We start from the raw sequence: 25,525 nt of genomic DNA, 5'->3' as shown, positions 1-25,525 counted from the left end.
AGGGTCAGCTGCCTGGGGACCAGTCCGAGGACACTCAGTAACCTGAGGCTACTCTCCCTTACCCCTGCCTTCCAACACATACCAAAGGCAGGGCCACACCTGGGCCAAAGCTGTGTCTGCTGTACCTTTCAGTGAAAATGCAGGCATGAGAGGCAGGAAGTGGTGGTTGGGGCGGGGGGTGGGGGGTTGCTGTGGAACTTGTCTTGGGCAGATGGGGAGCAGAGATCTCCCTGCAGTCTCTGGGAACCCACTGACCGTGCGACTGAGCCCAGCCTCAGCCCCTGGGGATGGGTCGAGGTGGGACTGGCTATAAGATCCTTGTAAGAGGAACTTCAGGTTTAGACAGGATTAGTGCTGTGGAGAACAGATGTCTGCTGTTTGGAGGTCAAGGGTGACTGAGTAGGAAGGAGGGCCCCCTACTTTATGGAATGGCCATGGTGTGTGTCTATATTTATTTTTCTAAAGAGTAGAAGGCACAGATGAGAGGAAATACACAAAAAGAGATTTGGGAAGAGATCCAGATCCACACTTTAGCTTCAATGGGTCCATTGTGGGTCCCGGAGATGGGATTGCCCTGAGTTGGGGTGGGGCCTGTAGGGAATCACTGGAGACATTGGCAGAGGTCCCCCTGCATGGATACTTGCCAGGATGTGTGATCTCTGGTCTGTGGTTCACTGGGCCAATGGCATGGCTGGATTGTGGTCTGGGGGAGGATGGAGGGGGGTTCAGGTGGAGGGTGAGCTGAGGGCTCCGAGTTGCGGGGCAACAAAGGGGTGTCCTCGTACCCACCCACAGATGTGTCAGCCTGAGCTAGGAAGCTGGCTTGGGTGGTGGTGAGATCATGGGCAGATGGCCTCCTGGCCCCCCATTGGCCCCAACTGAAGTCACAACAGGGGACTTGCCCACGAGGAGACCTTAGGGCCACCCCTCAGCTGCGGGGTGAGGATGGCACCTTGGTCTCTGCCCTGCTGAGCTCAGAGAATGCCCGCCTCACCCCTCCTCTGTCCCCCATCTGGGCTGGCCTTTTAGCCTGCTTGCCTTAGGGGACTCTCGTGGGTGGGGCTGTGCCCTGTGGCCCCCCCACAACACCAGTGCAGAGAAAGGCCTGTTCCTGGGCCAAGCGACACCTGACCCCAGCAGAGCCAGATCCTGTGGGGCAGCTGTAGGGAAGGGCTGGGAGTCACAGTGAACTGAGAGCAAGGAGCTGCGGGTTCTGGGCTGGGCTCCACCACTGACTGCATGTGGCTGTCACTTCCCTTAGTCCTCCCTTCCATAAAGTGAGACATTGACCCGAAGATCCTACTGTGACCTCTCACGGACTGAGGAGAGGGACCCGAGTTAGAGTCCTCCTGTGGAACACGTTTTCAGACTGGTGTGGGGAAAGAACATCTGGAGTTTCCACTTGGGGTGCCTGGGTTGCACGTGCATTCCACCTTTGCCACCTCCGAGGGGCTTCCGCACCTCCTCCTGCTCTTACCTCCCTCCTCTGTGTCCCTCCAGGGGAGTGTCTCGTCACAGGACAATCCCACTTCAAGAGCTTTGACAACAGGTACTTCACCTTCAGTGGGGTCTGCCAGTATCTGCTGGCGCAGGACTGCCAGGACCACACCTTCTCTGTTGTCATAGAGACTGTCCAGGTGAGCTTGCCTGCCACGAGTCAGGAAGCTGTGACCGGGGTTGGGGCAAGGTGGTCCCGTTTCCTTCGTGAGCTGCCGGGGTACATGCTCCAGAGACCGAAGCAAGGAGGGGCAATCTAGAGGGCACAGGGCTCCCCGCTGAGGATTGAAGTCCCAGACTGGCTTTGGAACCATAGGCCCAAGAGTTCTTTATAAAGACTGGAGCAGGACTGGGAAAGGGTGTGGGGAGCTGGGCTCAGGGCCGTGTTCTGGCACACCTCCAGGGGCCCACTCACAGAGACCGCTCCGTCAGAATGGAGCTGCTTCTCCTAAGAAGGCCAGACGCTTTGTGGGGCTGTGCTCTTTCTCTGAGGAAATGGGTCCTGGGCTGGGGCACTGGGCTGGGGTTGTGGTGACATCACTCTGTGTGCCGCTCTTGGCAGTGCGCTGATGACCCTGATGCTGTCTGCACCCGCTCCGTCACTGTCCGCCTGCCCAGACTGCACAACAGCCTTGTGAAGCTGAAGCATGGGGGAGGAGTCTCCATGGATGGCCAGGACGTCCAGATCCCTCTCCTGCAAGGTGTGCTCCCTCCTCCTCCAGGCCTGGGGCGGGTGCAGCTCACCTACAGAGCTCCTGCCCCTCAGCAGTGCTCACTGCCCACCTCTTCTTCAGAGGGGTGGGTATCCTCTATCCTCAGCATGCATCCTTTCAAGAAAGGAAGGCTTCCTGGAGGAGGAGGAGGATGGGTGGAGGAAGCTGGCTGGAGGCAAGGGAGCTGCTCTCTGGCATGGAAAGGGCGCAGAGGAGGAAAGGGGACCAGGAAGGTTTTCACTTGGCTTGAGCCAAAGGGGCGAGTTGAAGGTTGGGCACCGTGGTTGGAGCTCTCCTTTGAGGTGGGAAAGGAGCAGAGGCTGACGTGGAGAGGTTACGGGGTGGCTGGTGATGGGTCAGACCAGAGGATATCGTGGGGCAAAGCCAGGCGACCCCGTGACCTGTGGGAAGAGCCGACCTGTCCAGTGACTTTGCCAGTTGGCACCACACCCTTTTGAGCAGCGTAATTGCCACCTTCACCCTCAAAGTGGCTGTCAGATCCTTCCTATTTCTTTCCCATGACCTTCATGGACCATGTGGCCCATTATCCTGGCATTGACCACAGCACGTCCACCTGTGTTTAATGCCGTCTGAGTCTCCCCATGAGGTACCTTCCTCCAGGGCAAGAGATTATGTCTCCTACCTCGTCTCCAGTGAGAATTGCTGTATTCAACCACACAGCATCGCTCAGACATGACGACTGAGTAACTCAGCCTAGAAGTGGGGTGCAAGGCCAGAAGGGCTTGGGGAATACTCAGGGGTCAGGGGTTCAATGGGAGGCAGAGCCTCAGAAGCCAAGGATGCAGAAGCCTCTGCCGCCTTCTTGTGGCAGTGGAGTGAATGGCAGGCTACGGCCAGGGTACAGGGGCACCTTTCTACGGCACCCAATTTGTACTACATCCTGATTATCCCTTCTCCTTAGACCCCGTTAAGCCTCAATGACATCCCCATCTGCCCCCAACTTCTTGATTTCATTGTTACAGTCCTTCGTGAGATACCCCGTCTCTTCCCACTACACATCTGCCTGTCACCACCCTGCCCTCTCCCCATCTCAGCCTAAATCCTGTCCCTGCTCTGTTCCAGGTGACCTCCGCATCCAGCACACCGTGATGGCGTCCGTGCGCCTCAGCTATGGGGAGGACCTACAGATGGACTGGGATGGCCGTGGGAGGCTGCTGGTGATGGTAGGTGCCCTCCCAAACACTGCTTCCCTGTAGCCTGGACCTTACAAAGTTCTTCTTGTGCTCTGGCAGAGCTCTGGCTTTATGGGTGGGAGAAGAATTCCTCTATCCCCAGGCCCTACGCCCCCAGAATAAGGAACAGGCCTCTCTTGTTTATGAGAGGCTGGTGTTTGTTGTCTGGACACCCCTTGTTTGCCCTGGGGGTTCTCCCTTCTGGGGCTCTGGTACCCCAAGGCCCTCCAGACTGGGCTGGCTCCTGAAGGGCTAGGAGGTAGCCTTTGGCACCCAGCCTCCTGGCTGCAACAAAGCTGGGGAGCAGGGGGTGTCTCTCAGGGGTGCCCGCTGTAGGCAGCAAGGGAAGAGCCCATCTGGAACTCGCAGCCAAGGTCCCCTGTTGTGCATCCTGGGGGAGAAAGCCATCCTACTGCCCAGTAAGTTTGCCCTGGGAACTGCCAAATCCCTCCCCCTGTCCCTGGGTCTTTGTGGTCTGGGGGGCCACTTCCTTGTGTTCTCCGTGGCCCCAGAGTCACATTTGGGTAGCAATCCATAGATTTCAACAGGGCTTCCTCTCTGGAAATTTCCCAGAGCAGATGGGCAGTGTGATTGCCACTGCCATTTTTATAAATGAAGGAACCCAGGCTCAGGTGAGTCAGGACACGTGCCCAGGACTACACACGTGATTGGTGGTGGAGTGGGGTCAGCTCTCTGGCGGTGTCATTCCTGCTGGACCAGAGCTTCTCATTTCTTGGTCTTCAGATGACTTTGTACTCTTAAAAATTATTGAACACCCCAAGATCTTTTACAGAGGTTGTATCTGTCAACATTTACCATGTTGGAAATTAAATTAGAGAATTAAAATACATACTTATGAATTCACTTAAAAAAATAACAATAATAATATATCGTATGCCTGGAACTAATATAACAATGCATGCTAATTACACTTCAATTGAAAAAAACCCAAACAAAAATAACAATAATAAATCCACTACATGTTAACATAAACAATAATTTTTTTTGAAAAATAACTATGTTTTCCAAAGGAAAAATAAGGAGTGAGAAGAATATTATTGTTTTACATTTCTGCCAATTTCTTTAATGGCTGGCTTAATAGGAGACAGCTGGAGACTCGCATCTCCTTCTGCATCCAGTCTTTTACAACATTATGTGTCATGTAGCCTCTGGAAAATTCCACTGTACACTTGTAAGAACATGAGAAGGAAAAAGCTGAATAACATCTCTGTATGATTAGGAAAGTAGTTTTGGCCTTGTGGACACCTTGAAAGGGCTTCAGGGACCTCCATGCCCCAAAGGGTCCCAAGACCTCAGTTGAAGACCATAGCGCAGGAAGATCTCGGAGAGCTTCTTGTCAGTCTCTACTCTGCAGTTAGAAATAAAACCCATCATTTCTGGAGCAAGAAAGAACTCACCCTGGTCTCATGGTCTTTTGGTTACAGAGTTAGGATCAAAACTCAGGTCTCCTGACCCCCGACTAACTCACCTCCTGCACCCTGGTCTTCAGAAAGGGTGCCTCCCACCCTGCCATTGGCCATACCACCTTCTCTAACCTCTCATGTCATAGTAAGGGTGCTCTTAATCTGAGGGCTGAGCCTACCTCTGGAACAAGCCAAGGGGACCCAGGGGACAGAGGAAGATACTGTCTTAGTGGGGATAGTGTGACAGCAGGCCTGGGGGTGACCAGAGGGACTTTGTGGGGGAATGAGGGTACTCACGGTCTGGGAATGAGGAGGAAAGAGAGGTTGCTGAGGCACAGGTGGAGGGAGTGAAGACATCACCTGTTTCACTGCTCAGGTCAGGGCTGGCCTTGACCGCAGGCATTGGGTTTCAGCTTGTGTCCTCAGAAGAACCTCATTCATTCACGAACTTGCTCAGTCATTTGTTCAACACATAGTTAGTGAGTGTTCAGAGGCACCATTCTAGAGGACAAGGCTACAACTGTGAAACTCCGCAGACAAGGATCCCTGCCTCACTTAATTTATGTTGTACTGGGGGAAGACAGACGATAAACCAACCAAACCAGTAAATTATATCGTATATTAGAAGGAAATCCTGAGGAGGTGAATAAAGCAGAGAATAAAGCAAAAAGTGTCAGGGTCTGAGCATTTACATTTTAAGTAGGGATGTTAGGGGGCACCTGGGTGACTCAGTCAGTTAAGCATCTACAGCTCAGGTCATGATCTCATGGTTCACAAGTTCAAGTCCCGCTGAGCTGTCAGCACAGAGCCTGGAGCCTGCTTTGGATTCTCTGTCTCCCTGTCTCTCTGCCCTGCCCCACTCATACTCTGTCTCTCTCTCTCTCTCTCACAAAAATAAAATTTAATTTAAAAAAATTAAAAAAAAATAGGTCAGGGAAGGCCTGGGTGCCTAGTGTGGCCAAACTTGAAATTTGTAAGGCAAACAGGGAAACGTTACTTTATTCTCTTCTAATGGCATTTCCTTGGGTACATTTTATATGGGTCTGGAACCTTCCACTAGATTGTTCATCTTGCATGCTGTGAAGTCATAGCTGGAAGCTGGAAGGAGCTCCAGGAGATGTCTGTAGGAGCTCAGTTCTAGTGCATGATGGTTTCAACACAGGGAGGTCATCTGGCTGTGTTAATTACATGCAGAGCAGGAGTCAGGATTCTGGGGTCCCAGACCTGGTTCCATCTTTGAATCAGGGCCGTCTCAATAGAAACCAGCAGCTGCCCCAAGCTGTAAAGTGTGAAAGGCAGGTTTAACTCCCCAGCTTGTCTGTGAGTATGCACTTTGGGCTCAGAAGGACGGAGAACAAGCCACATGCTGATGGCCTAGAGTTTGACCCCCAGAACCATCCTGGTCACCCATAGTGGGCTGCCCCAGATTCCTTGCTGACCCTACCTCCTCTGATCACACCACCTAGAGTCCTCCTTGGTCATGGTCCTTTCTTCCCAATGACACTCAGCGGCTGAGTCAAATTGAGATGGGAAGGTGTTGTTCTTTGTCACTGGGACTACTTGGACCATAATGGACTCAGCCTGCTTCACCCACACGTGTGACCGATATAAGTGTTCAGTAAAGGGGTGCGGACTTTGCACTTGATTCCGTGGGTGTCAGGGCTACCGCGTCTTCTCTGACAGGCGAGGGTGGCACAGAGCCCTCTGGACTAGGGCTCAACCTGGCTACTACTTCCAGCTCTGCCACCACCTCTGACCTTAGGCCAGTCATTTTCCTCTCTGGGACTCAGTGTTGCCATCTTTAAATGGCTAGATCTCTAAAATGCTCTCTGGGGCTGATTTAAGAGCAGGGATGTTGCTGGTGGTAAACTTACACTACAGTTAGCTTTTCTTCCCTCTGCAGCCTCGGACTTGGCTACGGTTTATTAAGTTCGTATTTATTTTTCACCTTGGGAGCTCTTTTTGATTACAACTATCTCATTAGTTACTGGAAGCTGTGGCTGCTTTGGCCGCCACGGCTCCAGGGTAGTCTGCCTCTCCCTGCAGCTGTCCCCCATCTATGCGGGGAAGACGTGCGGCCTGTGTGGGAATTACAATGGCAACAGGGGTGACGACTTCGTCACGCCCGCTGGCCTGGCCGAGCCCCTGGTGGAGGACTTCGGGAACGCCTGGAAGCTGCACGGGGATTGTGAAGACCTGCAGAAGCAGCACAGTGATCCGTGCAGCCTCAACCCGCGCCTGAGTACGTAAGCCTGGGGGGCAGGGGGGGCCTCGCGGAGCCCTGAGGTGTCTCCCGGGTTCCAGTGCATTCCATGGCACCAGTGCACCCACTTTTGGGGGACAGGGGCACTTGGCTTTTACCATCAGCATTTGATTATCTGCATCTGGATCATTTATTCTTCAACGGCCCTTGATTGTGCACCCTCCGTGGGCCGAACCCTGGGAAAGACGAGAATAGTACGTTTTCTGTCCCTGGACCTTCGCAGTCTGTTGGAGCAGCAGCCACACAGAATTAAATTATCGGAGGATAAATGCACTGGGGTGGCCATTTGCAGGTTGATCTGTGACATCATTTCAGCCCTGCATTCATTTCCCTCTCTTACCCAGCCCATCGTGGAACTACTTCTCCCGTCTGTCCGTGGGTGGTGTGCTCTGGAAATGCAATTTATTATGTATTTAAGCCAAACGTAAAGTTTATTGGTTGCAGGAGAAAAATCACAGTGATTTCCAGTCGCTTTGCAGCTCGTGCTGCCGAGGGGGAAGCCGGTTGGGGGATTTCAGAGTGGGATTGGTCACTGCCGTCCGGGGGCGGGAGCTCCGAGGGCGGGGGCGGGGCCCCGGCCAAGCCCGTGCGCTGCTCTCTCTCCCGCCACAGCCAGGTTTGCGGAGCAGTCGTGCGCTCTGTTGACGTCCTCCAAGTTCGAGGCCTGCCACCGCGTCGTGAACCCTCTGCCCTACGTGCAGAACTGCCGCTATGACGTCTGCTCCTGCTCCGACGGCAAAGACTGTCTCTGCAGCGCCGTGGCCAACTACGCCGCAGCCTGTGCCCGGAGAGGCGTGCACATCGGGTGGCGGGAGCCCAGCTTCTGTGGTGGGTGCCCTCCCTGTCCGCCAGCTCTCGCACAGCCCAACCCCGCACAGTTCTCCTCGGATGTCCTGTGTGCGGCTCGTTCTTTTCACGGCAGTGTCTCTGCATTATTGCTTTCAGAACCGGGCCCAAGCGCATTTGGCAAGCATGGGTAGTGAGAACTGTTTATTTGCAGCCGCCCTCTCCTCCACACCCCCCCCCCCCGCAACTCCTGCAGGACAGGCGGTGGGGACTGGCTCTCTCACAGGACAGTGTGATTACTCTACCCTGTTCCGGGAGGGCGAGTTGCAACCCTCTACCTGGTGGTGGTCTAGAACCTTGAGTTCCTGGGAAGCAGAGATTTCATGTGGCTGCTGCCACCTAGTGTTCCATACATGTATGGCCAGGTGGAGGAATGAGTGAGTCCCAGATCCCAATGGGTCTCTGCACTCAGGTGTGGGGAATGCACCTGCGGATCCTTTGCTTGTAACTCCAGCCAGATGATCAGTAGACTCCTGGCCCGCATCTCTGGCATTGATAGAGTTATGTAAAGTTGAATGACATCAATGTCCCCAGCTGACTTTGGAGTCTCACTCTGCCATGTTAGATTTCTGCCACCACAGCTGGTATCTGCTCCACATTCTGGACCCTCGAACAGCTAGATTGTGCTCACTCTGTTGTTGGTGGTGCTGCACGGGGAACATGTGCCGAGTGCCCAGCATGGTCAGGCAATGCCAGTGGTGTAGAAACTGCCTCCGTACTAGGTGACTGTCACACTGAGTAAAAGGATAATGAGATTAAAGCAGAGGCAATCAAGGAAGGCTTTCTGGAGGTGGTGTACTCGACCAGGCTTTAAAAAGTCACCATCTTGGCAGAAAAGAGTTGTTCCACAGGCGGATAGTAGTAGTGATGCATGGAAATGAGGAGGATATTCTGGGAGGATGAGGTGTCGTGAATATTTTGATTTTTAGGGTGAAGTAGATGTGTGTGGAGACTAATATGCCCGTGGTCCTGGCAGAAGCAGGGAAATAGGAGCTATGAGAGGCGGAGAAAAGTCCTAATATATATCACGTATTTGAAGAAGCTTAGGTACAGGGCTCTAGAAATGTCACTATTGGGGTCTAATGAGCCAACTCATGTTTCAAGTCTAAGCAGTGTCCTAAAAAAAGAGGAGCAGAGACAGAAGTGAGGATGAAAGGGACCACGTGTGTATGCATGCATGCAGTTGTGCCTCCCTGTCCCTCTGGGTCGGGGATGCCAGAGTCATGGCCAGCAGCCGGAAGAGCAGAGTCTGAGGCCTTGCTGGAACTTGCGGGTGACTTCCCCGCCCTGCGGCCTTGAGCCCATCATCTCCCCCTCCACACCTCAGTTTCCTCATCGGGGTTTGCTGTTTAGAAACTGGGCAAAGTAATGAGGAAATGGCGTGCTGTTCATGACTATGCTTTGGTTGTCCACCAATATTAGAAATTCTGCATTATCAGTGTGCTACAGCATCTGAAGGATTTCCTCATTTAGGACGTTCTCCCAGATCACTGAGGGCTTACCGGCACGTTCTGTAATCTCACGAAAGCTGCTGTCCTTCACCTCCTGAGAACAGAACGAAAGGGAACAGGCTGAGACTGTGGGAGCAGGGACTGAAATTTGGAGGCAGAAAATGTATGGGTGGTGAGAAGTTTTCTGTCTCTATGGGCTTATGTGGAGGTGAACCAGAGAAGAGGCTGGCCAGATGGTCCTGGAGGCCTGAGCCCCGAGGAGGGTGGGCAAGACTCCTGGGTTCCTGACTCCATCCTGTACCTCATTTTCTCCCTGAGAAATGAACGGAGCTCCCTACACCACTAACTCCATCCTTAAGAAGAGCCCCCATCAGCTGGGGATGCTCATGAAGCAAGGACTGATCATGCTGTGAGGAGATTGGGAGAAGCATGCTTTGTTTTGCTTGTTACTTGGTTACATTTCCTTTGGGAAGAAAAGAGCATAGGCTTCTTATAGATGGGGATCAAGTCTTAACCACTTCTGCCTCCATGAGCCTAGCACAGCCCCTGGCACACAGTGGGAGCATGAGAAACGTCTGTTAAACTGAGATGGCCACTGCTTCTTCTGGGGAGGAAGCCCAGAGGAGAAATTCAATACGGCTTGAAGCCAGTTCTAGAGACATCTGTCAGAGAGAAAAAGCTCTCTGCTCCAGCTGCTCCTTAATGGGTGAATGAATGTGCCCTTAATATCACAGGTTCAATGGATTGAAAGAGAGTTGCATTTTTATTGCCCAAAACACCCCATCTTAACACACCCTGCTCTCAATACTCATCCACTGACCCAACCTCTCTGCTGGTTCAGAGAAAAACCCATGTCTAATATGGTTACGGAGCCCCCTCCCTTCTCAGATCCCCTCAAATACTAAACCCTGAGCAGGTGCAGGAGGGGAAGCCTACAGGTGCTCTCCAGGTGTTCTCACCCCCATGTCTGAGGTTCACGGCCAGGGCTTCCTTTTACACTTTCTGTGACACATTTTGCCAGTGGGTGTCCACTGTAGAAATGGATTCTAACAGAGAGGGCAAGGTTTCTAATGGTCCCAGCAGGAGTGTCCTCAGAGTGAGGTGGTCATTTCTTGGATAGGAGCTGATTAGCAAGAAGAAAGCCTTTAGAAAGGGCAAAGCACTTCCCACGGCCCCAGTAAAGGGTTTCCTCATCGGGGTGCTCACGGTGTTGGCCAGAATCCAGGAGTGCTAGGTCTTCTTAGGCCTGGGCCTTCATCTGGAATACCCCTCCCATCTGGAGCCCCCTGAGCTGGGGCTGTGTTTCCGCAGTCATCATCATGATAAAACAACAGTGAGCATTTACCATGTGCCAGGCATTACTCTGAACTTGTTAGCTCCCTTAACCTTGACAACAATCCAGGTGGGTATTAGTCTATTCCAGTGAGGAAACTGCTCAAGGTCACAGCATAACTAACTAATGGCAGAACCAAGGCTCGAACCCAGGAATTTGGGAGACAGAGCCTGTCCACTTCCCTGTATTGCTGCGTCCTCTTGGGTCTTGTCTGCTGTGCTGTTTCTCTGTGGGCGGAGGCCAGGGAGAGTGAAGGAGGGGAGGAGACAGGGCTGCCCACCTGGCCGAGGCAGGCACAAGAGTGTCCCTGCACTTTGTGGCTGTCCTCAAAAGCATGGCTCCTAAGGGGTTGTTTCCTTTGTAGAGCATAATGGTTAAGAGCATGAGCTCTTGGTCATAGAGAGCTGGGTTCAAATCCTGCCTCTGCTTCTTCCTGGGAGGCATGACCTTGACAAATTACTTAGCTTATGTTTGAGTTTTCTTACTCGTAAGAAGAGGGCTATGAGATCTAATTCAATGGGAGGTGTAAAAGGCACAGAAGCTGGTGAAGAACAGAATATTCAGTAGATGCTCAATTATCATCATCCCAGGAGAAATGCCCTTGCCTGCCATGCCCAGTTCTTTTTAATATTCACAGTGTCAAAATCCACCTGATTTCTACATGTCCCAGACTTCAAGGATTCAGAGACCATTAAAGCAGGATCCCTCTAGTTCAGCAGAGGGGAAACCGCGTGCATTCATTATTATCATAGGCATTTGTGAGCATGACAATACAGTTTTGCTCCTAGTAGGAAAGGAAGGTAGTGATTGCACAGATATAATTGGGGTTACAGGTCCTAGAAAGACAGTCCTTGTCATCTTCATGTTTCCACTGAGGCCTTCCTTTCCCTTGCCTCTCTCCCAGCGCTGAGCTGCCCACAGGGCCAGGTGTACCTGCAGTGTGGGACCCCTTGCAACATGACCTGTCGCTCCCTTTCTTACCCGGATGAGGACTGCAATGAGATCTGCCTGGAAGGCTGCTTCTGCCCCGCAGGGCTATACCTGGATGAGAGGGGAGACTGTGTGCCCAAGGCCCAGTGCCCCTGTTACTATGACGGCGAGATCTTCCAGCCCGAGGACATCTTCTCAGACCATCACACCACGTGGTAAGTGCATGCAGCAGGACCGGGGACCTCGGGAATGGCAGGGCTTGAGAGGAAAATGGTCCTCCAAATCCTTCATTTTGTGGGTGGGAAACTGAGGCCCAGGGAAGAAAGTGACTTGCCCAGCAAGTCAGAAAGAAAGCTGGGATTTCACCCAGCTTGAGTGGCTTCCTTACTCATGGCTGGCGGGAGGACTGCTTCAGCTTCATTGCCAACTCTCACGTGTTGAGCCCCATTTCCCTGCAGTAGGTCTTAGTTTCCCTGTTTGAGAACAGGAAATGGGAGGGCTCCCTGTCCCCTCCCCTGTAGCCCTCTGGCAGTGTTCCCAGGCGGGGGCATTTGAACCAGCAGAAAATAGATGAAGGCAGCCTCACCTCAGTGGTTCATTGCTACCCTGACTTGCTTTACATACTTCCCTGAAAAATAGCTCCAGTCACACTTGCTTCTTTTGGCCCTTTGCCCCATCCCTCTGTCCTGGTCCATTTCAGAGGGGCTGTCACAGTCACAGGAGAAATTTATGACATTTCCTTGTCACCTGCTCTGGCCTGGGTGCTGGCTTAGAGATTGGTGATCTGAAGGAGAACAAGACACAGTGTGCACCCCAAAGAAGCTGATGGTTTACTAGGGAGACCAGTTAAAATGTCCTGTGGAATATTTCAGACATAAAAGTAGAGAGAATAGAGTGAGGAGCCCTAAGGCATCTGTCCCCAGGTTCAGTGATTATCAGCACTTTGCCATTCTTGTTTTATCTATTCCCTCCTCCCCCTTTTGGCTGGAATAAAGAAAATCTCAGATATTACATAATTTCATCTGAAAATATTTCAGTATGTGTTTCTAACAGATAAGCACTTAAAAAACCCGATCTAACCATAATACCATTGTTCAGATAAGCACTAACAATGATTCCTGATAACACCTAATATTCCATCCATGTTAGCTTTCTTGACTGTCTCAAAATGTCTTTTTATATATAATTGGTTTGTTCAAATCAGAATCCAAACAAGGTCTGCACACTGTGTGTGGTATGAAGCTTTTCCTCCTCACTTAGTGAGATAAGTTTGTGGTCCTTCGCCATCTCTTATGCCCAGAGCAGATTGCTTATCCTTGGATGGAAAGAATGGTTGTCATTGGACTTGGATTTAAGCAAAATGCATTGTATCCCCCTCTGGACTGTGACCTCCCCAAGAGTAGAGACCACATCTTAGGTCCTGATTCCCAGCACCCAACACACTTATGGCAGAAAATAGGCATAGTCAATGTGTACTGAGATGAAATAACAATCATATTTGGTAGGCTCGCCATTTTGTAGACATAAAAATCTCTACTCACTCAGAAAAGGTCAGATTGCTTCCACTTGGGAGGAGCTGGAGAAGACCCAGTGCAGGAGGTAGCTTTGGGTTTGAGGAAGATTCTAGCAGTGGGCGTGGGGCGGGCCTGTGGAGGAGGGCTTTGGGGTGGAGCCGAGGCCCAGGGCCAAAAACACACAGGGAGTACTCACCAGTCACCAAGGTAAGTCCTCTGGGGGGGCATATGTTGCATGAAGGGAAGATAAGCCTGGGAGGATGTTGGGCATCTTCGAAAGATGGGGAGGGGGGGACTGGAGCAGTAGGCAGGGAGGACCTCAGAGGTTTTGAAAGAGCAAATAGGTCAAAGCGTAGCTTTAAGGAGTGGGTTCTGGAAGCTGCATGAGGTGTGGAGGCAGGGAGATCAGTTGTGGGAAGAAGTTGACACAGTCTGGTCAAAAGGTGCTAAGGCCCCGGGCCAATACTAGCAGTGGAGATGGAGCAAGGGGACAGAGGCCAGAGACCCCAGGAAGTAAACAGACTGGGGGGACATGTAGGGGGATGAGGTTGGCTGAAGACGGCCCCGGGGTTCTGGACTGGAGTGCCCGGGAGTGCAGGAACAGCAAGAGGGCTCCTTGTGGGTAGGGGGAGGATCATGAATTTGGTCTTAGCCCGGATGGCTGAGTTGCCAAGAGCGCATGCTGGTGAGTGAGGGGAAACAGTCACCGGAGGCGTGGGTGTGGGACTCGAGTGAGAGGTGGAGGCTGGACAAGATTTGCGTGGAGGTGTTCTGTATGGCTGCAGGGGCAGCCAGGCCCACGAAGGAAGTGGATTGAGGAGCAGAAAAGGAAACTGAGTCCAGAGCTTGGGGGGATGTTCAGAGGGCCAGGGGAGCAGAAAGAGGATCCTATGAGAGAGGCCAAAGGAAAAAGGCAAGCAAAAAGGCACAGCGAATGCCGGGCCATATGGTGGAGGTGAGGAGAGCAGGAGAGTGACAACATCTGTTGGTCTGAGCATTGGGCCTTCACCCAAGTGGTCGTTTTACTCCACTTGTCCAGCTATGATTTTCAGGGTGTTTCTCTCTGGGACCTTAAAACAATGCCGTTAGAAGGCAAGCATCGCTTTTCTTAGTAAGGAATTTGAGGCTTAGGGAGATTATCACTTTCCCAAATCATCCAGCCAGTGATAGAACCCAGGGACCCTTAGACTCTTCATATTACATGGAGAGGAGGCTGTTGAATTTGGCAATCGGAAGGTCATAGTGGCCCCCATGTTGCAGTAGTGTGGTGAGGAAAGAAGCCAGAGGGTAGGAGGCTGGGGTGACTTGGAGGGCAGCACGTGTCCCTGGTCATTTTACCATATTGGAGGCACAGGGAAGGTGGGGAGATGAGGTGCAGAGGGCCCTGGGTGAGCAGAGCTGGGGAATAGCCCTGGCTTCAGGCTTTCTTCAGGATTTGCACATCAGTGACCTCTCCATGATATGTTCCCGGGCTCTCCTTTGGGCACCAGGGCTGAAAGCTATTGTCTGTCCCGTCTCTCCACTTCATTTAGAAAACTGGATTTCATGGAGAATGGGAACCATCAGGAACTTGGGGCTTGTTTTGTGGCTCTTTATTTTTATCCCCCGCACACTGAAGAGTGAGCCCCATGGAGCAAATGCTGGTGATGCCCACAAGAGGTAGTAGGAAGGTACAAACACATGTGTCTAGAAGTATCTTTAGGCTGTTTGGTCACCAGACAGGCATCATGGTAGAGCACTTACACTATTGCAAGCCAGGTTCTGGGCCAGGAGTTGATTATAATCCTACCTACAAGGTTTTTCTTCTCTTTTCTTCTTTCTAAAAATAAAATTAAGCTTTTGGGTCGTGTCCAAATGACAGAAAGACCATGACATGAGGATATTTTAAAATCAGGTGTTAGTTAAAAACCAGAGGGCGCCGTTTCTGCATGTGCCCAGAGAGGGAAGGGCTGATTCTCTTTTGCTCATTTAATAAATTTTCATTGAACAGCAGCCACATTAAAAATCATTCAAAATCATTACTGTTAGAGAAATACAAATCACAACAATGAGTATTACTTCATATCTACTAGAGTGGAAAAATTTGAAATCTGGATAATGCCAAGTGTCGGCAGGGCTGTGGAATATGGGGCCCCCACTCTGCTACTGTTAGGACATACACCTGTTCAGACACCCCAGTATCTTTCCCAAACCTAAATCTGATTATGTCGAATCCCTGCTTGGAATCCTTAATAGCTTCCCCTCAGTAGGCCTTAGGATAGAGACCAAATCCCTATGATGGCCTCCCAAGCCCCATGCGATCTGACCCCTGCCTACCTCTCCTTTCTCCAGTCTCCTGGCCTTCTTTAATCTGGAAGGTGCATTGCTCCCAGCACCCAGGAAAGCATTTGGCATGATTTATGCAAATTAGATACCCACACTTGATATCTCCACAGTCCTGCTCTCAGGCATATACACTAAAGAAACTCTCACACAGGCTCTTAAGGGCACGTGTATGAAGATGTTAGTCACAGCTTTGTTTGAGGTCTGTGTCCATCCCTGGGAGGGTGCATGGGGAAAAGGCAGTGGATGCACACAGTAGAGGATCATGCAGCCTTAGAAGCACCAGGAAAGTAGGTATGTATTAGCAGGGTTCAATCTTGAACACGTGGTGGTAAAGAAAACGACAAAACACTGTGATATATGAGATAGTACCACTTATACAAATTAAACATACAGACATGTGAAAGAAATACATATTTTATGAGAATATATGCAGGCAGGTCTACACTGAACAGAATAAGATTGTATTAGTTTTCTGTATCTATTGCTGCATAAAAAAATTAACCCCAAATTTAACAGCTTGAAAGAATGGACATATATAATGTCACACGGTTTCTAAGGGGCAGGACTCCCAGAGCAGCTTGGCTGGGTGACTAGGTTTGCTCATGAGGTTGGAGTCAAACTGTTGACCAGGGCTGCAGGCTGAGTCATCTGGAGACTTGCCTGGCTCTGGAGGCTCCATTCCCAGCTCATTCACACAGCTCTTGGCAGAAGGCTTCATTGAGTTCCTCGCCATGTGGGCCTCTGCATTGGGCTGCTCGTGAAGTGGTTCCCTAGAGTGAGTAATCCAAGAGAGTACCAGGACAGGAGCTGCAGTCTTTTATAGCCTATCTCAAGTGACACGTGGTATGTCACTGCTGCCACATACTGTCGGCACACAGATCAACCTTGGTGCAACGGAGATGACACAAGAGTTTGAACACCAGGAAGTGGGGATCCTCGGGGGCGCTTTAGGAGACTACATGTCATAAAAATAATTGCCCGTGTTAGGGGAGGGGATTGGGATCAGAGGAGAGGAATAAAAGAATATGTAAAAAAAATATTGGATACTTTATGCAGAGCCTTATGCTGCCTGCTGAACAGATAATGAGCAAAACTGTCTTTGATCTTATAGTCCAGTGACACAGAGAGAGATGTTAACCAAATAATAACTCCAATACATGCAGAGTCACAAATATGGAAGAAAGAGAAGTACGTGGTCTATGAATCCTTGAAATGGGCTAGAGAAAAGGTAGGCAGGGGTCAGATCGCATGCGGCCAGGGAGGCCATCTGAGGGATTTGGTCTCTTTCCTAAGGCCTCTTGAGGGGAAGCTACAAAGGAATCTCAGCAGGGAGGTGACATAATCATATTTAGGCTTTGGAAAACCCTTGGGCTGCCAGGAGGAGTGTGTTTTGGGGAGAGGCAAGAATAGGTGCAGGGACATCAGTCAGGAGCTTCTGCCTTGTCCAGGTGACAGGTGGTGGCGGCTTATGGCAGTGAAGGTAGACAAGTGGATGTGAATGCCAGAGACGTTTAGGAGACAAGGTCCAAGGGCTTGGTGATGGTCAGACGTGGGGGTTGGGAAGAAGGCAGTATCAGGGCTGACCCCTCGTTTGCTGGTTTGTGAAACTGGATGGTTGGTGGTATCATACAATGAATCAGAGCCCTGGCGGGGGACTGGCTTTGGTGGTGGGATCATGACTTCAGTTTTGGGCATACTGAGTTTGAAGTCTTTGTTATGCCAAGATGGCTATCATGTGGGCACTTGCATACACGGATCTTGGGTTCAAAGGAGAGATCCCAGCTGCTGGTGTAAATTTGTGAGTCGTTTCTGTCATAGAAGCTGAGTGTATGGATGGCAGCCTAGAATGAGAGCCCAGGGTGCAGCCAGCAGAGGGGTGAGCCTGAAAGAGCAACTAGAAAAGTAGGAGGAAAACCAGGAGAGATTTGTTTCTTGTCCTAGAAGAACAGGATAGTCACAGTGGTCGAATAATGTCAAAAGGGATCAGGTAAGGAAAGAACTGAAGACGTTCCACTGGGTTTGGTGACATAGAGAGGGTGAGTGGCCTTAGTGGGCTGTGTTTCAGATGAGTTATGGGACCACCTTGACTTGGACGGGGAGACGGTGAGTGGGAGGTGAGGAAAAGGAGCCAGCAAGCATAGCCGCTCTTACGAAGCTGGGTTCTGACTTTCCTCTCTGCAGCTACTGTGAGGATGGCTTCATGCACTGTACCACGAGTGGAGCCCCAGGAAGCCTGCTGCCTGACACTTTCCTCAGCAGCCCCCTGTCTCACCGCAGTGAGTACTGTCCCCATGGAAGGGCTCTTCACCTCGCTGCTGGGCTGCTCTGTCTGATGTGCCTGTGCATTCAGGCACATGTCAGGGTTGACACCATTTTTATGTTCATGTGAGTGGTTTTTAGGCCTTGACATGCCTTTGCATGTGTGCATCCAAATCATTGAGGCAGGGAGGAATTTTATTTCAGGGGAAAAATTCAGTTATCTGCAAGATGGATTCAGTGAGACCTCTGTTTTGCCCATGGTGACCTTAACCCAGTGAGTAACTGTAAGTTGGTCACCTTGATTGTGGTGAAGACCACCCCCCTTCATTAGCCTCTTTTTACTCAGGGACATACTTACAAGGATGTCTGTCTGTCTGTCTATCTATCTGCTTATCTATCTAATTGTTTTATTTTATTTATTTTTCTTTCTCAGGATAAGTGTACTCTCTCTAATCCCCTCGTTCCCCCATCCCCCCACACACCTCCCCTCTGGTAACCATCCATTTGTTTTTTGTAGTTAATAATCTGTTTCTTGGTTTGTTTCTCTCATTTCCACCCCCCTTCGCTCATTTGTTTTATTTCTTAAATCCCATATATGAGTGAAATCATATAGTAGTTGTCTTTCCCTGACTGGCTTATTTTGCTTATGATCGTACTCTCTAGCTCCATCCATGTCATTGTAAATGACAAAATTTCATTCTTTTTTATGACTGAATAATGTTCCGTTGGATATATATATCACATCTCCTTTATTCAACGATTTATCCATGGACACTTGGGCTGCTTCTGTAGTTTGGCTATTATAAACAATGCTATTTAAAGGCAGATGTGCATGTATCCCTTTGAATTAGTGTTTTTGTAATTTTTGGGTAAATACCCAGTAGTGCGATTCTTGGATTGTAGGGTAGTTCTATTTTTAGCTTTTTGAGGAACCGCCATACTGTTTTCCACAGTGGCTGCACCAGTCTGCATTCCCATCAACAGTGTACGAGTGTTCTTTTTTCTCACCTCCTTGCCAACACTTATCGTTTCTTGCATTGTTGGTTTTAGCCATTCTGACAGGTGTATGGTGATAATGCATTGTGGTTTTGATTTTCATTTCCCTGATGATGAGTGATGTTGAGCATCTTTTCATGTGTCTGTTGGCCATCTGGGTGTCCTCTTTGGAGAAATAGGTCTTCTTTGCAGAATGTCTTCTGCCCATTTTTTAACTGGATTATTCATTTTTTGGATGTTGAGTTGTATCAGTTCTTTGTATATTTTGTATACTAACTCTTTATCAGATATGTCATTTGCAAATATCTTGTCCGATTCTGTAGGTTGTCTTTTAGTTTTATTGATTGTTTCACTGTGCAGAAGTTTTTTGTTTTGATGTAGTCCAAATAGTTTATTTTTTGATTTTATTTCCCTTGTCTCAGGAGATTTATCTAGAAAAATGTTGCTTCAGCCAATGTCAGCAAGATTACTGCTTGTGCTCTCTTCAAGGATTTTTTATGGTTTCAGGTCTCACATTTAGGTCTTTAATGACAAGGGTACCTGTTTAGAAAGCTTCTCAGATGGATGTGAAAGAGGAGAGTTTGGGCATATTGTTCTCAGTTTGAAGGTCCTAATAGTTGCTACACTGTTGAAGGACAAGGCACAGAAGGGAGAAGGGGCTGACCTAGCTTTGAGGGGACCATATTCACACTTATGGATCAGGAAAACTAATTGGCTTCCAGATGGATCCTTGCTTAGAAAGCACTGTCCCAGTAGGAGGGAGAGGGATGCTATTAGGCAGATAAATGAGCTATTTTCAACATCTGGCTTGACCACCTCTCTCTGCCTTCTGCTGCCCTCAAGACGCCAAGTGACACAGATGTGTGCCATGCATTGGCTTTCCAGTTTGTCCTGGTGAGAAGTCAGGCTGCCCTGTATGACTGATTGGGGAGCATCTCTCAGCCTTGAGCTGGGACAAGATCCTAAGCATGTGAGTGGCTCACAAGTTGAAATCAGAACTTGTGACCTTGTCTTTTTATGTTCAGGTGGCTATAACAAAACACCACAGACTAGGTGGCTTAACTATGAGAAATACAGGAATGTATTTATATATGGAGGCTGGAAGTCCAAGATTAGGGTGCCAGCAAGGTCAGGTAAAGTTTGCAGACTTCTCCTGTGTCCTCACAGGCAAGAAGGGCTGGGAGCTCCATGGGTTGTCTTCATCAGGGCACAAATCCAATTTGTGAGGGCTCTACTCTCATGGCCTCATCACTTCCCAAAGGGCTCATTTCCTATCACAACTACCTTTGGGGTCAACACATGAATTTATGGGGGCACATTCAGTCTGTAGCGGATCTCAGGGTCACTAAATCCTTCTCCTCCTCTCTTTGCCGATTGCTCATGTCCCTGCCTTCTCTTGGCTTTTTTCTAGCTGATAGTTCCTGGAAGCGGTCATCTTTTGTGAAGTCAAGAAGCTCCTAGAATTTTGTACGATTTGGAAGAGGCACTTGACCTTTTAGGGTTTCAGTTTCCTAACAAAAGTTTCCATATAAAATTAAGACTGGGGGGTGCCAACGTGGTTCAGTTGGTTAAACATCTGACTTCGGCTCAGGTCATGATCTCACAGTTGGTGAGTTCGAGCCCTGCGTTGGGCTCTGTGTTGACAGCTCAGAGCCTGGATCCTGCTTTGGATTCTGTGTCTCCCTGTCTCTCTGCCCCTCCCCAGCTCATGCTCTGTCTTTCTCTCTCTTAAAAATAAATAAACTTTAAAAAATTAAAAAAAAATAAGGTTGGAACCTGTTCACAGGAGACAGTAAGTGCTCTATGCAGTAAGATAGAAATGCTGTGAAGTGTATCTGGGTTTTTGAAAGGAAAGTGCTGTATCAATCATCTGATGTTATCATTTATTCAATCAGCCATTGATACCTCCCAACTGTCAGGAAATATGATACATCCTGAACAAAGGAGACACAACCCCTGCTTTCACGGAACATTTATTCTGATATTCTAGTTGGCAATGGGTGGGCAATCAACAAATAAGTAAAACAGACAGTATATCAGAGGGTGGTATTGGAGGCCATCCGATGGAGGCTTGACAAAGCAGGCAGGGCGGGGAGGGGTGTCAAGGGACAGAGTGTAGCAGATTTAAATAGAGCGGCTGGAATGGCCAGTGGCTGGGCAGAAAATGACATAGAAATCTCCCCTTAAGGTTTTTGTAACTAAATTAGCATGACCATTTTAGGAATGGTCCCCTTGGGGCCCCCAAAGGTTACTTTTTATCACCCAAATGCAGGTCCTATAAAGCCTAGGTCTGGACATTTCTGCGGTGCCTCCCGATTTAATGCAACCTGCTATGGCAGGCTCAAGGGGATGAGGAACGTGGGCAGTCATAGGGTTGTGGAGAGCCAGAGAGGTGCCTTCAGCGTAGGCAAAGGTCAGGGGCTCAGATGAATAGATGAGGTGGCCATCTAGTCCCACTTGGGGAACCTGGCTCAGTGCTGGACCTGCTGGAGGTCAGGTCATCCCAGGGAGGGGGCAGTTGGGTCTCTGGAAGTGAGTGGCTGCACCTGGGGGGACCAAGGACAGTGTGGAAGGTAGATTCATCCTTCACGGGTCGCCTCTTTGGTTTTTCTACTTCCAAGGCAAAAGGAGCCTGTCCTGTCGGCCCCCCATGGTCAAGTTGGTGTGCCCTGCTGACAACCCGAGGGCTGAAGGGCTCGAGTGTGCCAAGACCTGCCAGAACTACGACCTGCAGTGCATGAGCACGGGCTGCGTGTCCGGCTGCCTCTGTCCCCCGGGCATGGTAAGCCATCACAGCCACAGAGGTGGGCACCCTGGCGTTTCCCTGCAGGCGGGCACACATGAGGTGGCTCTGGGGCAGAGAGAGGAAAAAATAGGAGCCAAACAAGAATGGTAATGGGGGCGGAAGCGGTGATGGGGTCAGGGGTGGGGGAGCGCCTTCTGTGGCTGACTCAGCCGCCAAAGTCGGGAAGGGAGATGGTGGGAAAGTGTCTAGAGTCCATCCTGATGAGATCTGACAAAAACACAGGAACTTAGGGCACAGAGGTGCTGGAGGAAGCAAAGCAAGTATTTCCAGAAAATACTTACAAGTGACAACAGGCATTTCCCCTGGAATTTTCCCCAGGGCCGCATTCTACTTACTCAGAGGAAAGAGCACACATGTATTTGGATGTAATTTGCATATACACATATGACTTTCTATTTCAAGAGATGTTGATGTTGCTGCCCTTTCACCAGCAAGGACCAGCCCAAGTCCCTTCCCCTTGCTGAGCCTTGTTTTCCTCATCTGTAGAGTGGGTCACAGTCTTGGCCAGCTCTTGACATTCCATGATTCTGGGGCTGGGGCTTCAAACACCCATTCTGCGGCCAGCAGTTCCTTGGATGCCTTGCAGAGTCCAAGGCATGCTGGTTTGCAACTACCTGTCTCTAGATTGCTGCTGGCGGCAGTGGTGTGAGCGGGCCCCTGCCCCTTACCTTCCCCCCAAGTCTGGTTGTCGGCTGGTGTAGTGTAAACATATGACAGTAGTCCCCCCATCCGTGGTTTTGTTTTCCAAGGTGTCAGTTACCCACAGTTAACTGTGGTCCAGGAGCAGATGCTCTTCCTTCTGACGTCTTGTCACAAGGTCAATATCAGCCTCATGCTTTGTCTCAATGCCTGTGTCATTGACTTCACTCCATCTCATCCCTTAGGCATTTTGTCATCTCATGTCATCACGAGAAGGGTGAGTGAGTACAGTACAGTAAGGTACTTAGAGAGACCACATTCATAGAACTTTTACTGCAGCATATGTTATAACTGTTTTATTTATTGTTGTTAATCTCTTACTGTGCCTGATTTATAAATTAAACTTTATCATAGGTATGTGTATATAGGGAAAAAAAGAGTATATATGGGGCACGGTATTATCTGCGATTTTAAGCATCCCCTGGGGGTCTTGGAATGCATCCCTGTGGATAAGGAGGGAATGTTGTAGACCTGTTATTCTTGTCACCCTGAAAGAAGCAACTTCTGGGTTCTTCTCTTTCAAAAGCATCAGGTCTTCTTGCTTTCTCTGACCAATTCCCCACACCCAAAGTGAGCAGTGTGTGTCTGGGGCAGGAGTTGTGGACGCCAAAGTGGGAGGGGGCAGGATGGCTCTCATATGGTTGTAAAGGGCATCAATGATGCCCAGGCCTTGACTTGAAGGTCAGGGTTCTGGGCGATGGGAGATGCCAATGTTCTGTAGATGCAACGGGGACTCATCATCGGTAGCCCACAGGAAGGCTGTGCATTGGGGTGTGTGCAGGGCAGATGATTTGTCTCCTTTCCCTCCAGCCCTCCTCCAAGACAGAGAGACTACCTGTTCATTCCCCCCTGGGTGTTCCCTTCTGCTTTGGCCTCTGATGATTCTAAACTGTCTTCTAATGGGGGAGCTAGAGATTGGCCGGGGAGCACCCCCAACCTGGATGGTCTTGTTTGATGCCTTCACAGAAGGTGGCTATTCAAGGAGGGGAAACTCAGAGCTGGGTAGGGACAAGAAATAGGCCAGGGGAGAGGAGGCTTCTGTATTGCTCTTTTTATCCTAAAGGATTCTCATTTTGACTGTTCCTTCACTGTACCTGGAGGGGAAATTCTCCAGACATCAGAGAAGGCTCTGGCAAGAAAAGGGGCATCCCTCAGGGGATTATGTCAGCATCAGAGACTCTTCTAAATGAACCTTTTGTTTTTTTCAATGAAAACAGTGCAGATCATCTGAGATAATAAGCACAGTACTTGCGTTATGGTCCCAAACCCCCAGTGGAGAGCAAGACCTCAAGTTCAGGATGTGGACACACGGTCAGGAGCTCATTTGCATTCCCGAAGCCTCTGGCATGCGCTCTGAGGACAGTCTGTGGATGTTTGTCCCATAAGGGGGTGACTCTAACCTCAACTGCAAGGGATTCTAAACTCAAAAGCTCAGAGTGTAAGAGATTGGCTTATTTTCACAACTGCTTCATTACGATGCCGACTAAGGTGCAAATCGTTGAGGCCAGATTCTGCAGAGCAGCAAAGCCCATGATTTATGAAGTGCGCAGTGTGCTGGCTGCTGCATGGGACACGTGTTCTTGGCTGAAACACAAAGACAAAGGAGCTGGAAACACCCTGTTTGGGCCCGTGTGACGGTGTAGACATCCTACCCAGGGGTGTTTCTCTGTGTGGCCTGTCCCCTGTGGGAGATGGTGAGGATGTGGTGTGTGACTGAGGGTTTTGGGGGAAAAGGTTGGGGATTCTACATTCTGGGGACTTGGAAGAGGGCGGTGGGGGGTGGGGTGAGGAAGTAGCTCTTTGCTGGGGGCAGATCTGTGAGAGTAGAAAGAGCACCCGAGTAGGAACAAGGCAGAGGGCCAAGCCCTCTGTTCAGGCCTCGCTCGCCCTTGGGTGAACATTCATTCTTTCTCTGAGCCTCAGTTGCCTCATCTGTGACATGGGCACATAATTCCTGTTATGGGCCCAAAGGGGTTATAGATGAAAGGGCTACAGAATTGTAGGGATAGCTTTAACTCTTTTCAGAAATAACCGAGGCGCAGTCTCAGAGGCTCTGCTCACCTCCTGCTTTCCACAGGAGAGATCCATAAAGGTCCTGTTTTCTTAAAATTTCCATCTGTTGTGGACCAAAGCTTTTGCAAATACAATAGAAAAGAATGATCAGAAAAAAAGAAACAAAAAGTAATGACATGCAAAATATGAGTCCCTCCCCCATTTTTATTAGATTCCACAGATGATGTATTACTCAATTGCCATATGATTTTCCAAACACCTACCCAGTTTGTGTATTTGCATCATCATAGACCCATACTGGCCCTGGACTGGGCTTTGAGCAGCACTGCTCTGGGTTGAAGATTGCCTCTCCCCTTACAGGGCATCTCTCAGTATCCACTGTAAGGCCAGCAGCAACTGTCTGAAAATGTTGGGAACAGGTTGGGAGTCCCCCTCTCTGTAGTTTGTTTCAGGCTTGGCACCTGCTTACAGCCAGGTTTTCTGGGCCATATTACCAGTCCTGGTACATATGCCTCCTTGCATGGAACAAAGTGTGTGTGTGGAGGGGTGTTTTTTTATAAGTGGTCAACGCCCTGGTAAATGGTATGGAAAAGACATTGGATTGGAGTCCCATACTTCCAGGTGTGAATACTGGCTCCTGAGATTTACTCAGCTCTAAAACTGGGTTAAAGGGCTGTTGGGAGGACTGGGGGTGACAGTGACAGGGACATGGAAGTTGCTTAGTAAGTAGTAGTTTAATGACCACTGTTATAAGAAGTTTGTGGGGGAAAACCGTGAATCCTACTGTGAACAGAGAGATATGCTGTAGGAAGTTAGCACACAATGGGAGCAATTCTAAGACCTCTGTATCCACACCCAGAGGCCCACAGATCAGTAAAATAAGGATGTTGCACTGGAAAGATTCCCGTCTTTTTCTTTAGTTGAGAAATTCTGGAGTGAACTTCTTGCCTTTGTCAGAATGTTCCTCACTGTCACAGCAAGGTGGCAGCAGAGCACAACCCACTGCCCAGCTCCCTCCTTCCAGCCCCAAGGTAGTAGTAATTCTCTCCTCTCCGGGAACACCATCCAGTGGTAGAGTGAGGAGGAGCCCTAAAGACCCAGGATTTCAACCTTCTATCCCCCAGGAGTCTGAGCAAAGATAGGAACCGTTGAAGGCTGGAAATCCTCGTCTCCTGAGTCCTAGACTGGGCTCCTTCAGCCCTACTTGCCTCCCTCCCTCCCGTGAGGTGGTCTTGGAAAGTTTGGCACCCCCATCTGGGAGAC

At 49.9% G+C, this 25,525-nt stretch overlaps 1 protein-coding gene across 1 annotated transcript in view; it reads left to right on the top strand.

The window, feature by feature from the left end:
* VWF (von Willebrand factor) overlaps positions 1-25,525 on the top strand; it is a 138,115-nt gene that overhangs the window by 46,074 nt on the left and 66,516 nt on the right. The window contains exons 11-18 of the mRNA XM_030321487.1: positions 1,501-1,637; positions 2,060-2,198; positions 3,294-3,394; positions 6,874-7,069; positions 7,703-7,918; positions 11,625-11,865; positions 17,671-17,765; positions 21,366-21,526. Coding sequence (XP_030177347.1) covers positions 1,501-1,637; positions 2,060-2,198; positions 3,294-3,394; positions 6,874-7,069; positions 7,703-7,918; positions 11,625-11,865; positions 17,671-17,765; positions 21,366-21,526 — 1,286 coding nt within the window. The remainder of the gene's footprint in view (positions 1-1,500; positions 1,638-2,059; positions 2,199-3,293; positions 3,395-6,873; positions 7,070-7,702; positions 7,919-11,624; positions 11,866-17,670; positions 17,766-21,365; positions 21,527-25,525) is intronic.

This window comes from Lynx canadensis, chromosome B4 (assembly GCF_007474595.2).
Source record: "Lynx canadensis isolate LIC74 chromosome B4, mLynCan4.pri.v2, whole genome shotgun sequence".
Lineage (NCBI taxonomy): Eukaryota > Metazoa > Chordata > Mammalia > Carnivora > Felidae > Lynx > Lynx canadensis.
The sequence above is the reverse complement of the archived record's forward strand: the minus strand, read 5'-3'. Positions and strand labels throughout refer to the sequence as shown.